This window comes from Aulostomus chinensis, chromosome 4 (assembly GCF_037954235.1).
Source record: "Aulostomus chinensis isolate RoL2024-O1b breed Wild chromosome 4, RoL_Achi_v1.0, whole genome shotgun sequence".
Lineage (NCBI taxonomy): Eukaryota > Metazoa > Chordata > Actinopteri > Syngnathiformes > Aulostomidae > Aulostomus > Aulostomus chinensis.
In genome coordinates, this window is record NC_141323.1 from 17,190,601 (window position 1) to 17,205,935 (window position 15,335).

At 40.1% G+C, this 15,335-nt stretch overlaps 1 protein-coding gene across 12 annotated transcripts in view; it reads left to right on the forward strand.

Annotated features, from left to right (window-relative positions):
* Positions 1–15,335, forward strand: part of LOC147262866 (ELKS/Rab6-interacting/CAST family member 1-like) — a 120,287-nt gene that overhangs the window by 46,883 nt on the left and 58,069 nt on the right. For 7 of the 12 annotated variants that reach the window (XM_086202137.1, XM_086202136.1, XM_086202139.1 and 4 more), the window contains 3 exons: positions 757–950; positions 6,009–6,020; positions 14,107–14,242. In XM_086202137.1, the coding sequence (XP_086058263.1) occupies positions 757–950; positions 6,009–6,020; positions 14,107–14,242 (342 nt within the window). Of the gene's footprint in view, positions 1–756; positions 951–1,316; positions 1,428–6,008; positions 6,021–14,106; positions 14,243–15,335 lie in introns of all 12 variants that reach the window. The other 5 variants (XM_086202138.1, XM_086202140.1, XM_086202142.1 and 2 more) reach the window with 2 other exon arrangements.

The following is a 15,335-nucleotide window of genomic DNA, read 5'->3' on the forward strand; positions in this document are numbered from 1 at the left end:
TCGACAACACATGCAGACACTGGAATCTCGACCAAGCTGAAACATCATGACATGAAACTGCAGTATTTCAGCACCGTTGGCAGGACTGAAGCTGTCGTCAAAGTTGCTGCATATCCCCTTAATATCTCAACGATTTTGTTCAGTTCTGCTTCGCCCCCAAAAAAACCTCCGGTACACTTATACATCAGCATTTCCTTAAAGTGATATTGATCCGCGTTAGTCTCTCGTGATGAAATCTGTTCGAATGGAGGTCAGACTGAAGATGAAAAGGGGTGTGTAACAAGATTCTGTCTAATGTCAGGCAAAGCAAGTGTTCTATTATCATGTTCACTTTCCCTTTTTGTTCCTTTTTCCTTTTGCACATTTTCAACTTTTATATCAAACACAAAGTCATTATATTTAAGTCATTTATTTTTTATTTTTTGTCCTAAGTGGGTGTTGCCACACAAAATTAGAGTACAGTTGACATGAGGCATTATTTAGTAAATACGTTTTTTTTTTTTAATGAACTGTACGAATTTATAAATATCGTATGTGTTTATTAAAAAAAGTTTTTTATTAATTAAGTGAATGGTTGATGAGTGCATCCCTTGTCTTTCCCATGTCTGACACTCATCGAGCCCCTTCAGCAACACACATGTTGCTACTGGCACATCCTTTTTCGTCTGAACTTACTGAACTTGTAATAATAACGCTGCTCACCTCATTCTGGAAGCTAATCCTCCGTTTATTTTTAATAATTAATTTCTGCTCCAGGCTCAGAGTGCAGCAGTGGAGTCCTTGGCCAACACTGAACTCTCCGAACGCATTTCCTGTCTGGAGCAGGAAGTGAGCCGGCACAAAGAGGATGCTGGGAAGGCCCAGTCTGAAGTGGAACGTCTGCTGGAGATCCTGAGGGAGATGGAGAATGAAAAGAATGACAAAGAGAAAAAGATCCACGAACTGGAGAGGTGAGAGAAAAAATAGGTGACAAGGGATTGAATATATAGAATTTCCAAAATATTTCCTACATTTCCTTCATTTACCTTGATCAAAAGAGCACAATTAACTGTCTTTTTCTGGTTGAAATTGCCAGTTTCTGGCAAAATTCTGCTGAAATCTGAATCCTTCCTCTTCATTCTTTCTCTTCTCTCCTTTATTTTGGCTTCATTTCATCTGCCATATCTCCTCGTGTTATGTCATCATACCTTAATTTGTGTGTCTGTATGCAAATATATCATATTTCATGTTTTTCTGCATCTGTGTGAGTGCATTCATGGTTGTTTTCTGTGTGTGTGTGTGTGTGCGCGTGTGTGTGTGCTGCCATCACACATTAGAAATCCCTCCGCCTCTCATCTTTGGCGTTCTCAGCAGTCACGAAAACAGGCCCCTCCTCCAGCTGCTTCTCAGCAGCCAATGGGGGGGCTGGTGTGGGACTACCTTGGCACGTGAGTGGCTGGAGACCCTGTCAATCAATTAGAACGTTGTTGCACGACAAAAAAAAACTGCTTGTCAGAGGGCGGGATATCAGAGCACTTGATAGAATCCATGTGGAAAGGTTGTAGGAAATTAAAAGATTTTTTTATAATAGACAGTTGGGGAATTCAACCTCAAGGTTGCTGTATTCGACGGAACAAAGAACATGATGGTAAATCCTTTTATTGTCTGAAATACAAGACATGTAGTTATGAAACAATTTGTCATTTAAATGGTTAAGAAATTCTGGGAAAATGGTTGAAACAACTGATGATTCACCCCAGTCATTTTTAATGAAAAATGCCAAACATTAATGCGTTCAGCCACTCAAACCTCAACATTTTATCATGCATAACGCCGAACTGTTGGTCACATTAAACCAACAATGAGAATACAATGTTTTGAAATTGTAACGGACAGTTTCATTTTATAAACCAAACAATTTCGAATCATCGATGACATCCCCCCCCCCCCCCCCGCCCCCATGCAGATATCAAATCAAATTTCTCTCCTAGTAGATCATGAGAAGACAATCTGACAAAGGAAGACGTGTGTGACTTGTCAAATGTTTTCAAACCTTCACAACACTTTTCCACATGGAACCCAGCTGAGTATGTTCACTAATCACCATCAGAGTTGCAACATTGATTGAATTCATTCATTATTTGGACTTTTCTTGAACGTACATTTGTTGGCCACAGATGTATTGGTGTTGTCGTCCGACAGACAAAACTGCACCCGGAGTTTTCCAAAACGAGGCCAGGGTCTCGTTGGAGCCAGCGTTCCTGTCAATGATGCAACTCTTTCATGTAGCAACTCCCTTTTTCACGCTTCACTTTTCTTTTACTTTCAGCCAAGGATGCTTGAGTTGCAGAATTTAACACACACCTTTTATTTTCTTTCTTTTTTTTCCTTTTTCTTTTATTAGGAATTCACTGACAAGTATTTATACTCTTGACGACGATGTGTATTTGTGGATCAGCTATTTTTGTCCCGGCTATCGTACTGTATACTGACGTCGCGTTTATCTGCTCTTTCTATCTTTCTGTCTGTATCTGTTCAAAACATGTGCTTGCAGCCTCGATGTGCCTGCCTCTCCTCTCTCTCTCTCTCTCTCTCTCTCTCTCTCTCTCTCTCTCTCCTCTCTCTCTCTCTCTCTCTCTCTCTCTCTCTCTGTGCAGCTACAGAGATATTTACAGGGTCTTAGGTGTTTATCTTTTGGCCGACAGTCAAATTACAGTTTAACAACCCCCCCCCCCCCCCGACAAAACAACATTTTGAACTGTACAGAAGGTTTGCATTTTTCATAAGTTGACCTGAATAATGGAAAATCCAATGCTTAAGGAAGAGTTAAGAAGGGTTAGACAACTCAACAGCTTCGATTTCTGAATTATCATATGCTGTCTGCTCTTTTCTCTTTTTTGCCTCTTTAATCTTCTCTCTCCAGTTTTCTGTCTTGGACTTGCTCTCCACTTACTCCCACTCTGACCCGCTCTCTCTCCCTCGCTCTTGCTTTCTCTCTCTGTCTCTCTCCCTCTCTCTCTTCCTCTGTCTGCTTATGTGTTTAGCACTTTGATTGTAAGACTAACAGTTGTTAATGATTTTTGTGAAATTTTCTCGCTGGGTACATGTCTGGCCGATAGAGATACGAGACTATAAATAATTCAGCACCTGCAGACTTCAAACCGGTGGGGTTTAACTCTAATGTGTGTGTATGTGTGTGTGTGTGTGTGTGTGTGTGTGCAAGTAGGTTTATGAGAACCTCTGTAATAGAAGAGATGCAGATAAGTTTTTTAATCTTTTTTTCTTTTTTTTTTAGGGTTTTTACATCATCATATATTTAAAAGATTCCCCCATCGCATTCCTCTGCAGCTGATATTTAACATCGGAACTAATTGGCGCCACTTGAAAATTGTATCAGATTTAAGGTCAAGAAGTGGTTAATAGAGTCTGTTTAACAACAGTGAGAATAAGTCGATTTTTAAGAGGGAATTCCTTTTCTACGCACACTTCATGACTGCCGATTTTCACATTTAGTGTTTATCATTTAGCTTTTAAATGTTTGACAAAAGAAAATCCCTGACGAGCGCTGCTGAAACGGCACGTCCGGAGTGTCTCTCTGCTGTATCGGAACTTGTTTCCCACTGAAACAGGATAGAAATGCACGTAAAATAAACCCACAAAGCTGAAAAGTGGGAGTATCCAGGGCATTGTTCCTTTAGGGACTGGCAGTGTCCATCAGGGAGACGAAGCCCAAGTTGCGGAAGGGGTCCTCTGTAAACTCCTTCATCATAATCTTGAGCTGTCAAACATGCCTCTCTGCTCAACATTGATAAATTTGAACCAGCGGGCCTGTGACCTTGATATTTTGGAGGAGAAAACAGGGTTTGATGTGGTGAAAGACTCACTGATGTACCATTGTCGCTAGCTAGCTAACTAGCTTAGTTCATTCACATGTATACATGCTGCACCAAGTTTAAGATGGCTTGACAGGTGGATGTTATGATGGTTGGGGAAGAAGGAGGTCACAACAAAAAAGCTGTCATATCAATATTTCGGTCCTAAAAAGTTATTTTTAAAGTGTTGAAAGGTTTTTTTTGGCAACTAAAGACAGTATGTGAGGACATTTTCTCCCTCCATCTTAATCGGTCTCAAAGATGCTGAAAGTGTTGATTATTATATTTGCGGTATTATTGATTAGTATAGGTTGGTTCATGCTTGTACAAGCACACATTGTAAAAAAAACAAACAAACATAAAAACTACATTATAACTCAAAAAAGTAAATGTCCTGATTGAATTAGAATGTTAGGTTGATGGAACTTGAAAAAAAAAATAGTTGAAGCAGTTATGCAATGATTGAAAACAAATGCACTTTTCTTCCAAAATCAACTCAACTTCATCTTCTCACGTTCCATCGGGATAAATTTCTAGGGTAGTTGGGAGTAATAACACATCATTTTTATTTGTTTTGTTTAAAATGCAGAAAAAAATACGAGTAAGATATACAACTCGACTTGAAGGCCGAAATGAAGCTTTTACATGGCAAAACAAAATAAAATGGGTAGAGTGGGTGGCTTCAAGCCCCCCAAATTTTTCCTTTTATGCAGCAAACCTGTTTACTTTCTCACTTTCTACATTTATCTGGATTTGCTGAACAACCTCAAATCCGATGTACCACAGGAGGACAGGACACTGGCAGAGGACCATAGTAGGAAATCTCCCTGGATTTTAATACGGGATGAAACATTTCCTGTTTCAGATTGTAATAGCTGGCTGCGTGTGAAGCCGCAAGCGCTGACCTTGTAACGTAAAGTGAACTAATACTGACTTTATCCCCAGGCTAGCTAACCCTGTAGTGAAGTAGAAGACTTAGCCTCCAGCTAACAGGTACAGTGTTAGCGGAGGATACGTTCTCCGCTGGGCGCCTTGTAGCTTGGCACCGAGGAGAACATCGCTGATGAAAAGATCACATGTGGGTGAAACGAGGCTAAAAAAAAAAAAATCAACCTCCTTCTCCTCTAGCGTAAATCCAGCTGTACTAGCTTATTTATTTCAGTAACTAGGATGATAATTGAAGCAGACTGAGTGACTTCACACTGAGGGGAAATGGAGCTGAAAATCTGCCCTGATGGCCAAAATAAAGGATTTGGACAGAAGAGTGGAAAACAGAGTGAGGCAAAAGAAATAGGCAGAAGGAAGGAGTTGGAGGAAAAACAGCAAAGGAAGAAAAGAAATAAAGGGGGCGGTAGAGGTGGGGAGAAGAAGAACATAGTAGGAAAACAGAAAACAAAACGGGAGAGAAAAAGGAAGGAGGTTGGAGCAATGTAGGGTATAAACCAGAGTAATGGGAAATGAGAGAAGTTTATTGAGTGTTATATTGTTTTGTAATGCACAATTTGTGTCTGGAACGCTGTCAACAGTGAGCGGCACAAACCTGAGGTCGGGCTGTGCCAGCCGAACCAAAGATAGAAGGAGCATTTGTAAGGGAAAACAATTTAGGGTCAACCCATTCGGCGCGTAAATTATCCTCAAATTTCATATCTGGGTAACTGCATGCCATATGGCTTTTTTTAATTCATTTATTTTTTATAGAGACTTCGCCATTCCATAAAAAGTGTGGAAAGTGAAAGAAAATCCATAAGACTGAAAGCAGAGTAATGCACAGCCAAGCTTTGACTGGTTAAATACTCACTTTCTGTGGTTTGTATGTCTGCCTTTTAAAGTTGTAGAGGTCATGTAAGGTGAGCAGACCTTTTCTAACCTTCAGTGCCTGCTCTTAACCTGTCTGTCTGTCTGTCTGTCTACCTGTCTACCTGTCTACGTGACTGTCTGCCTGCCTTGCTCTTTGCTTGGTCATGACTTTCTCTCAGTTTATGCCTGCAGAATCTCTAATATGTCTCTCCGGCTCTCATCCCTCTTCTGTTCTTTGAAGACTGATCAAGCTGGCTAACCTAGAACTCAACTCCTGTCTCCCCTCTCTCACCTTTCCCTCTCCTTCTCCCTTTCCCTCTCTTTCATCTTTACAATGCAACTGTCTCCTGCTCTACCAAGTCTTGCCTCAAGGTTAGTGCCTATTTTTCCTCTTTTCGTTGTCACCCTCCCTCTCTCTCTCTCTCTCTCTCTCTCTCTCTCTCTCCCTCATCGTGTTCTCCTTCTTGTCCTTGCACTGTCTCATCTCCTGTCATAAACTCTGGGTTTTAATCATTCCCATCATGTCTGTCTGTCTTTGAAGGAGACACCTCGTCTGTCACATCGCCATCTCTTTGAGGAGGAAACATTGTTTCTCTCTCTCTCTTTCTCTCACTCTCCTCCACGATTTGAACTTTCATACTCGCTCTAAGTCGTTTCACATTTGAGGCTACCACAACAAACATGTATCACCATTATTGACTTGGATGGCTGTGAACCTTTGCTCAGAGGTCCTCTTACTTTGGTTGTTTTTTTTTTAAAAAATGTTTGTCTTTCAGATCCATCATTCCATGTTTGTTCTCGTCGTTACTTTTGTTATGCGTTTGAACTGACCCGGGTCACGTCTCAGGTCAGGTTTCAGCTGTTCAATCTGATTTAATCTGATGTTTATGGGAAATATGCTTCTTCACTTTATTGTAGTGTTAGGTAAGAAGCACAATACCACACTTGGTCTGTCTGTTCAATATGAAGCTGGAGCCAGAATGTGGTTAGTTTAGTTTAGCATAAAGATTTCAAATATTCAAAACTGGCTCTTTTTTTTTTTTAGCTAAACAGTCTTCTCACCTACCAGCACCTTTGAAGCTCACATTATATCATGGACTCTCAACCTTCTCTACTTCAAAACTCCTCGATTCATACTCCTGAAAGGCCAGAACCTATAAAAACAATTTGAAAAGAATGAATCAAGTCTTTCTTAATTTAATTAGAAGTATCATAAGAACTATTTTAAGTGTATTAGCATTTGTGTTGTCTTCATGCTGACGATGTCAAAAATAACCCTGTCTTGTTTGGTTGGTTATTTTTAAGCATTTGATGATGAAATCCATCAAAGGGTGATGGAGGTTGTGCGATGAAACTGCTGCAGCAGTATATCGCAGTGCTATTATTTTTTTCCCCCTAATACCGGATCGATATTCCAGCCCCTAGTGTCAGTATTATTCTGCAAAAATTTGGTGATCAAAAACGTACCGTTACCCCTGTTCAATGTGGCGGCTACATTCCAGATGATGTCGAGGCAGCTACGTTTAGTGTGTTCAGTAGCAGTCTGCAGCTGCGCAGCCTCGCAAGTATCCTTCCAGTAAAATCAGAGCGGGAAGTTTGAGTGATGTAGTTTTGACTCAGTTGATTTATCAGTATAATGTGACACACATATGGTGGTACACAATAAGTTGTACCCTTGCTCTGTTATTTTCAGTACCTTTTTTTTTTTTTTTCCCCCCCAGTATTTATCGCCTCGCAACATAGCGTCATGAAGTCGTAGCAAGATGCATATCATATCGCCCCTAGAAACAGCTTCAGTTGGGAAAGTTGGAGCACCTGATCTGAGAGTTTCAAGCGACACTCCACAGGCTCGGGCTCCACTTCGATACTTCATTAACAAAACCATTTTTAATGTAATTCGGACTGAAATGTGACATTTTTCACTGAAACGGTAACATTACAGTGTGAGTGTAACATTACAGTTGTTGTTTTTTTCACTTCAAGATCTTTTCATTAGCTTATTGATGGCAATTAACCCGCAAAACGTAGCATTTCCAATTAATGATGCCGTTTAAATAAAATTCAGGAACTAGTAGTTTTATGAACTACATATTGCCGATATATGTAATTTTTGTCTTATTTTTAGATGGATACTTTTCCTTGTAAAAGTAATTTCCCTAGCAAATACATGAGCTTCATTAGAAAGTATATCAGGGTCGTCTAGAGGGCGCTCACGGCCACCCAGGTTGAGATACACCGACACCGATATGTCGTCATCATAATGGGGTTGGGCTCCTGGCCTTGAGAGTATCTGGCACAATTGTAGTTTATTGTCTTTACACTACTGTAAGGTTTGAACAAACAAGATAAGCCATCTATCCCAGATTTTAGACAGAGCCGGTCTTGGTGCTCCCTCATGTTCCCAGTCCATACGCTAACTTAAGATAACAAGCCTCCGCTTTAATGGACGCATATGAACGCGGACTCTATCTTCTCGTCTAACCCTCAGCAGGAAATTAATTTCACATGACATCATATCTAGTGTTCTCCATGTGCCATTGAAAGCCCTTTTCATTTTAGATACGCACACTCAGGAGGTGACGTACTACTGGGATTTTGGTCATTTATTTCTAACCCGACGTATTAAAGTCTTATTGAACATCGTGATCCACCACATAATAAGCACTTCTTCCGTCTGTTTCCTGCAAAGATCTGGTGGTCTGAGTGTTTTGTACTCTCTGCTCTGCTGTAAAGGTCTCCCCGGTGCCAGTTCTGTCTTTGCTCTTTTCTTTCTTTTTCAACTTCTAGCGCCACTGTTGCGCCTGCCGTCTTGTCAGCTTTTTCACTGCTGTCTGTTCTAGTGTTTTGTGATTCAACTCCAGAGAGAAGGGGGGGGGGGGGGCACTAAAGAAAAAGTTAGCCTTGCTTTTCTGTCTGGTAGGCGACAGAAGATGTCTTTTTTTTCTTCTGTCCTTTTATTGTGTTTTTGTATTAAGTTTTTTTCCCTCATCTTTTTTTTTTCCTCTGGATGTTTTGATCTTGAGCCGAGGAACTCCTCATCCACTGCCAAACATCTGACATCAATGTTTCTGTAGCTTGAAAAGGAATTGCTTTGTTTCTTCGTGTGTGTGTGTGTGTGTGTGTGTGTGTGTGTGTGTGTGTGTATGATTCCTTTGAGGCTCTGTATAACTCTTAGCATTGAGGTACTGCAGGAGGGGATACCAACTACACACACACACACACACACACACTATCAATGAACCACTCCACTTGAATCTTCCACATGCACGAGGGAAGGAATTCGCCAACTAATAGGTGCTACAGCAGGGATGACTGCTGAGAGTTACCTAATTAAAATACCTGCAGACACACTCACATGCACACACACGCACGCACACACACACACAAACACACAGCTGAGGGAGAGTGAGGACAAAGTTGAGTATTGTAGAAAATTCACAAATGTACCTTGTCATGTACGCTGATTGCTCATGCTAATTATAATCTTACTATATTCTGCTTCGTTGTTGTTACATTTAAGGAAGCAATGCTTTATTCTGCTGCGTGAGTCTCAGCATTTGAGGAAAACTTGCTCCTCGTTTGTTTCAGACCGATCTACAATAGAAGTCAGAAATCAGATCCAAAGATGGATATGAGGTTGAGGAGAGCAGTGTCAGCGTTTCATTTACTTACTTAACTGTTCTCCATTATAAACGTAGACGCTGCCAACATCAACTCCATCTCTCTCTGTCACATTCTTATAAACCAGTGACTCCCAAAGCGTGGGCCGCACCCCCCTGGTGGGACGGGAACATACACGCAAGTGAGCCGGGAGAGGTCATTTACAACTAGAGGACAGCTGGAGAGCACATACTTTGCCAAACCCAATGTAAAACACACACACACACACACACACACATATATATATATATATATATATATATATATATATATATATATATATATATATACATATACATATATATATATATACATATACATATATATATATATATATATATACATATATATATATACACACATATATACACACACACACATATATATACATATATATACATATATGTGTGTATATATATATATATATATATATATAAACAGCTATACCCCAAAATATAATGAGTTCCTCCTGCTAGCTTTTTGTGTGACCCTGCTAACAGACGGGCGATGGAGACAGCTCATCCTTAGCAGCGATAATAGATCCTCTTTTGTCACATATTGATGGTATGAGTTAAAAATGTCATGTTAATATGTGATAGACAATTGTGAAAATCATAAACCACGCGCCGCTGAATTTCTCTCATCAGTTGCCTTGCGAATAGTTGCATTTAGGGCTGACTTTGAAAAGATATTAAGATGCGATTACCAGGACTGTTATTGCAATTATATGATTCCAAACATGCTTTTTGTGTGTGTATATTTTCTTATATCTGTAGAATATGATGTGTCGGAAGCACATTCCGGAAGCATCAGAATATTTGATATAAAAAATATGTTTTTTTGACCCCGATTCAGATTCAGAAAAATTCACTGTGTGTCGTAACAGAAAATCTTCTTCAACGTGGCTCTACATACAAAACAAGACAATACACTAATTAGAACAATTAGACTGAATCGCCAATTAATCATACAGCGCTATTGTAAAACGTATGCAAATAGATAATTAATTTGCAAATAGAATTCACATAGGACTGTTCTGTTTATGAAGCATGAATTAGATCGTGAGATTTTCACTTTCAGAAACGGGCCTCAACTTTCTCAGTTTGGGCGTCGTCGATACAAAAACTTTCCGTCTCGTTCTCTTTCCACCTCTTCGTGTTCATGTATTTTGTCAAGTTGATATTCACACAGATCCAATTTTATATAAGGCGTTTTGCTCTTTAATCTTGTGTGGCTGTTTTTTTTTTTGTTCGTTTTTTTTCATTCGCAGCTAATTTCCAGTAACACACTGTGCATGTTTGTCTTTGTCGCCGCACACACACCTCACGTATTTACCTGCAGGATTTCCGACAGTCATGCCACTAATCACCAAATAAGTATTGCTTTCTTCACTTCTTAAAAACCTCCTCCTCATCCTGCACGTTTTTTCTTCCGTGTTTTCATCAGACAAGTCCAAACTATTATGTTTTTGAACATTTCTCCCTTTTTCCTGTTTTATGTTATTTTATGGGCTTAATAAACCAAACCAACATGTCCTGTATTTTCAAAAGAAATACTGAATTCCAAAATGGTTAAAAGGAAATCCTTGATGTTAATGTTGTGTGAACGATGTGCAGTAAACATACACAAGTCCTCTGAGTATTTCTGATCAAATATTTATACAGGACTCCAAATGTAATATTAATATTACTTTAACGTGGGTCCCGGAACATCAGCAGCATGCTAATGAAGGCAAGGGTGAAAAGTTCTTATTTTGTGGTTCACTGAAGTTTATGCGATTGTGTGTGTTTTCATTTCTGCAGAAATATAGCAACAGTATAGGCTGTTGTGTGTGTGCGTGTGTGTGTTTATGGTGAGTGTATTTGGATATATTGTAGGTTTTGCGAGTTTAATGCGCCATCAACAAGTTAGCATGTGTTTACATTAGCATGCAAATGTGCGAAAACTGACTAATGTTGTTACCAGTTACATGCAGTTTCACTTAAAACTATATGTGTGTCCACGTGTACTTGAAATACTTGCGTGTGGTCCAAAGTAGAGACCTGATATTACACAAAGCAGGATGTGTTTGGAGCACAGGCTGTGTGTTTTTTCAACTGTCCAGACAAAAATGGACTTGCAATTTTCTTGACATGTAATAACATAAAAGTTCTTGACGTTCGTAATCATTAAGAACCATACGTGCAGCTTTATTTGCGAGGTTCTATATTTTGGCTACCGCATTACCAGCTATTACAGTACGTCAGCATCACGGCTAATCAACATTGTAATGAATAAGATTTAAATGCAGTTTAGAAACCATTGTGATGATGGAAAACAGCAGTCCATCAAAAAAAAAAGTGCTGCCATTGTTTGATTGCTGTTGCGGTTAGCTATGATTTTAATGTCTGGAGAAGCGTAAGGAGGAAAAGAGTGGAAGGGAAATGACAAGAGAAGGATAAGAAAGAATCTGAGTGGATGAAAAACGGGAAAAGAAATGGTCTATGGTCTGATGGAAATATTCTATCCAAGGAAAGAGTGGTGTTTGGCTTTTGGAGAGGGTGTGTGGGTTTGGAGGAAGAGGGGAAAGTGGTGAAGAGAAGTACGCTCGTCCTTGAACAAGTAAATGATTGCTTTTCATGCAGATAATGATAATGCAGAATAACAGAGCAGTGGTCGGGAGCGAGAAGATTCCAGTGTGAGCGAAGAGGACAGGAAGAGGTCATCGCTAGTAAGCTGTGTAAAAATGGCAAAACAAGCATTTAGCATCAGCACGAGAGGAAACACAGGCAGAATAAGTGGTACCTGAGTGGAGTCAATAGCAGAGATTGAAAACTTAAAGTCTACCACACAGACGCGCACACACACACACACACACACACACACACACACACACACACACACACACACACACACACACACACAATGTATATATAAAAATAAAGGGGGAAACCTCAGAGAGCGCACCAGATGGTTGAGGGTTTCTGGAAATCTTCCAATAGGAACATTCCTGCCTGTTTATGACCTGTTACACACACACACACACACACACACACACACACACACACACACACACACACACACACATATATATGCAGGGCGCATAGAGCAATATTTTAGGGTGTATAATATTTATCTTAACAGCAATTATGGCTGAACAAAAGAAACAAAAAAAAAAACCAAATCCGTCTCTCCCCAAGCTTTCCGACTTGAACCAAACTAAGTTCTTTTAACAGATGATGGATCACATCACACATTTAAATGCATATATCAGAGAAAAAAAATAACATACACATACACACACACAACCTAACAAGCTGATTATTATTCTGTGAGCTGTGAATGGCCAGGTGCTGTAGAACAGTTTTGGCTGTCTTTTCTGTTCCAGCTTCCAAATTTTCTCTGGAAGGTTTGCCATCGTGCCCAGACCTTTTTTTTTTTTTTTTTTTTTTTGGCAAACATCTTCTGCCAATATCATTTCTCAGCTTTTCTGGCAGTGATGCTGATGTAAAAGCCATTTTGATGGATTAGTCCCATTATTTCAGGTTAGTTTTGCAGGTACTTTACTGCTTTGAGAGACAGGAATGATGAAAGAGTGGGAATGTCATTAAATATTTAGACACACCAATATGCATATCACTTGAGATGTAAACAAATAAACTTTATACGGTAATGAATTCAGGCAGCACATTGCACTCACAGGAGTAAAAGCAGTTAAAAAAAAAAAAAGGATTCCCATGAGTTTTCTGGGCTGGTGTGAGATGGGTTTTAAGCGGTGGATTCCCGTCATTGGAGGTCAGCTCTTTTACTGGCAGCTGCAGCGGTGGAAGTGAACAAAATGGATTTATCTATGAGCCCGTAAAAAGTTATGATAACAAGAACACACACACATGCATAAACATTTGCACGGTTGCAGGCAGACATACTATACACGCTTTTTTTTTCTTCCTTCTTTTCTTTTTTTTTTTTTTTTTTTTGAAAATACAAAACACATTTATGCAGAGAAAAGAGAAAAAACAAATATTCTAAGTCGGGAGTCAGCAGCTTAGTCTCTCTCTGTGTAGACATTTTTTCTTGCGTTCCTTATCGTTCATCTGTGTCATGATTCAGGAGAAGCTGTTCCCAGCATTAGTGCGGGTTAGTAGTCCGCGTGGGTGTATGAGGGGAAGGTATGAGTGGTTCTGATCAAGTCAAGCTGGAGTGATAGCCGATAGGTTTGTGACACGGCATCGATGGCTTAAGCAGGGATTAAGGCCTTCTGCTCCATCTAGCAACCCCGCTGCTTCCATGAAGAAGCTCGAGCTCGTTCTCTTCTTCAGTTCACCCAGATGATGATTTAGTTTAGCTCCTTCCCTGACACATGCTAATCCATTCATGCGGAGACTCCTCCGCGGAGATCTGTTGTATAGCATCTAGTCATTAATTCATAGCTTTTTATTGAATTCTTTTCTTTTTTTTTATAATGATATTTGCATTCATTTGAACCTCAGGGGTTTTGCATCCTATTGGGAAGAAAGTTGCTTTCCAGATTGATATATTACAAGAAATATCAGCTCCATGTGTGACTATCCATCATCACTTTAGATCAACATTCATAAGTGTTTGCTCATTCATGTAGTTGTTATTTATTTGGGGGTGTGCAAGAATCCTTCTGTCTCTACCGATTAAAAAAAAAAAAAATCATAAATGCCAAAAAATGTATTCATATTTTTCTGTTTTGTGTTTTTTGTTTTGTGACGTCCACTCTTTAGGATACTATGCAACCTTCTTATTCAGTGGAAAGGTGCATCACTTCTTGATTCTGTGTGTGTCTATATAGGCAGATGAAGGATCAGTCAAAGAAGGTGGCCAACCTGAAACACAAGGAACAGGTGGAGAAGAGCAAGAACGCCCAGCTGATGGAGGAGGCCAAGAAGAGAGAGGACAACCTGAACGAAAGCTCTCAGCAGATAAAGGTACAAAGGGAGGAAGTGGAGGACAGAAAAAGTTTCCCCCCCTCACTCCGTCCTAGCTGGAATATCGTCCGCTATCACAACAATCCTTCATCATGACGTGACAATTATGACAGCGAGCAGCCCGGGGCAATGTCAAACAATGTCGCACACACGATGCAGCTCTCACTCAGGGAGTGTGTGAGACAGGGTGTCTAGAAAGGATGATTGACAGGGAATGCAGAGAGACGACTTCACCGTGAAGGTTTTAAACGCTTCCTGTGGTATGATAGCATCTCTTAATTGTCTGCGGGTGTTAAGTGACCACAAGACCGCCAGTTTTCTTCAAATCCCTTATACTTTTTCTCAGATTCTGTCAACCTTCCTTCTCAACTTTCAATTTTAGCTCAACACCCCCCCCCCCGCATCTCTTCTTCCAGTAATTGTCAACCTCAATGGCCTCTCTGATCAGAGCCAGATGAAAACACTCACAGTGTGTGTGTGTATGTGTGTGTGTATATATGTGTGTATGTGTGTGAGCGAGTAAGCGTGCACACTCTAGCTATGGTCAGTCTTTTGGTTTGGGGAGTTTGGAAGTTGTCATTTGCGTGTGTGTGTGTGGTTAGAGGATGAGCTGATAGCTATGTGAGTCAGTAAGACTTATGAGACCGCGGCGGTTACAACCATAACTGGTGTGTCAGTCAATCCCAAGCCTCTCAGCATACTTTAACCATCACTCAGGCGGTAAATGAAATATGAGTATAATTTAAACCGTAAATTAAATTCAGCACAATGAGAAATTTTTAATCTGATTAAATCCATTTGAGTCTGCATAGTTAGACACCGAGTAATGTTGCATCTGGAGCGGGACTCAGACTCGCAGCACATGTTCTGGAGATGTTCGGGAGGTTTGCTCACGGCCACTGAAATGTCTCATCATGTCTCTCACACTGGCTGTCTCCCATCAGTTTTTTTTTATTAAACATTTATTTAACCGAGGGAAATCAGTTGCCTAGCAAGAAGAAAAATGGTTCTCTTTTTTGGGGGGGGGCGGGGGTAGGTAGGAGGTATTCATTTCACTTAGAAACACCTTTGTGTGTGACTGGGAATCCCAGAG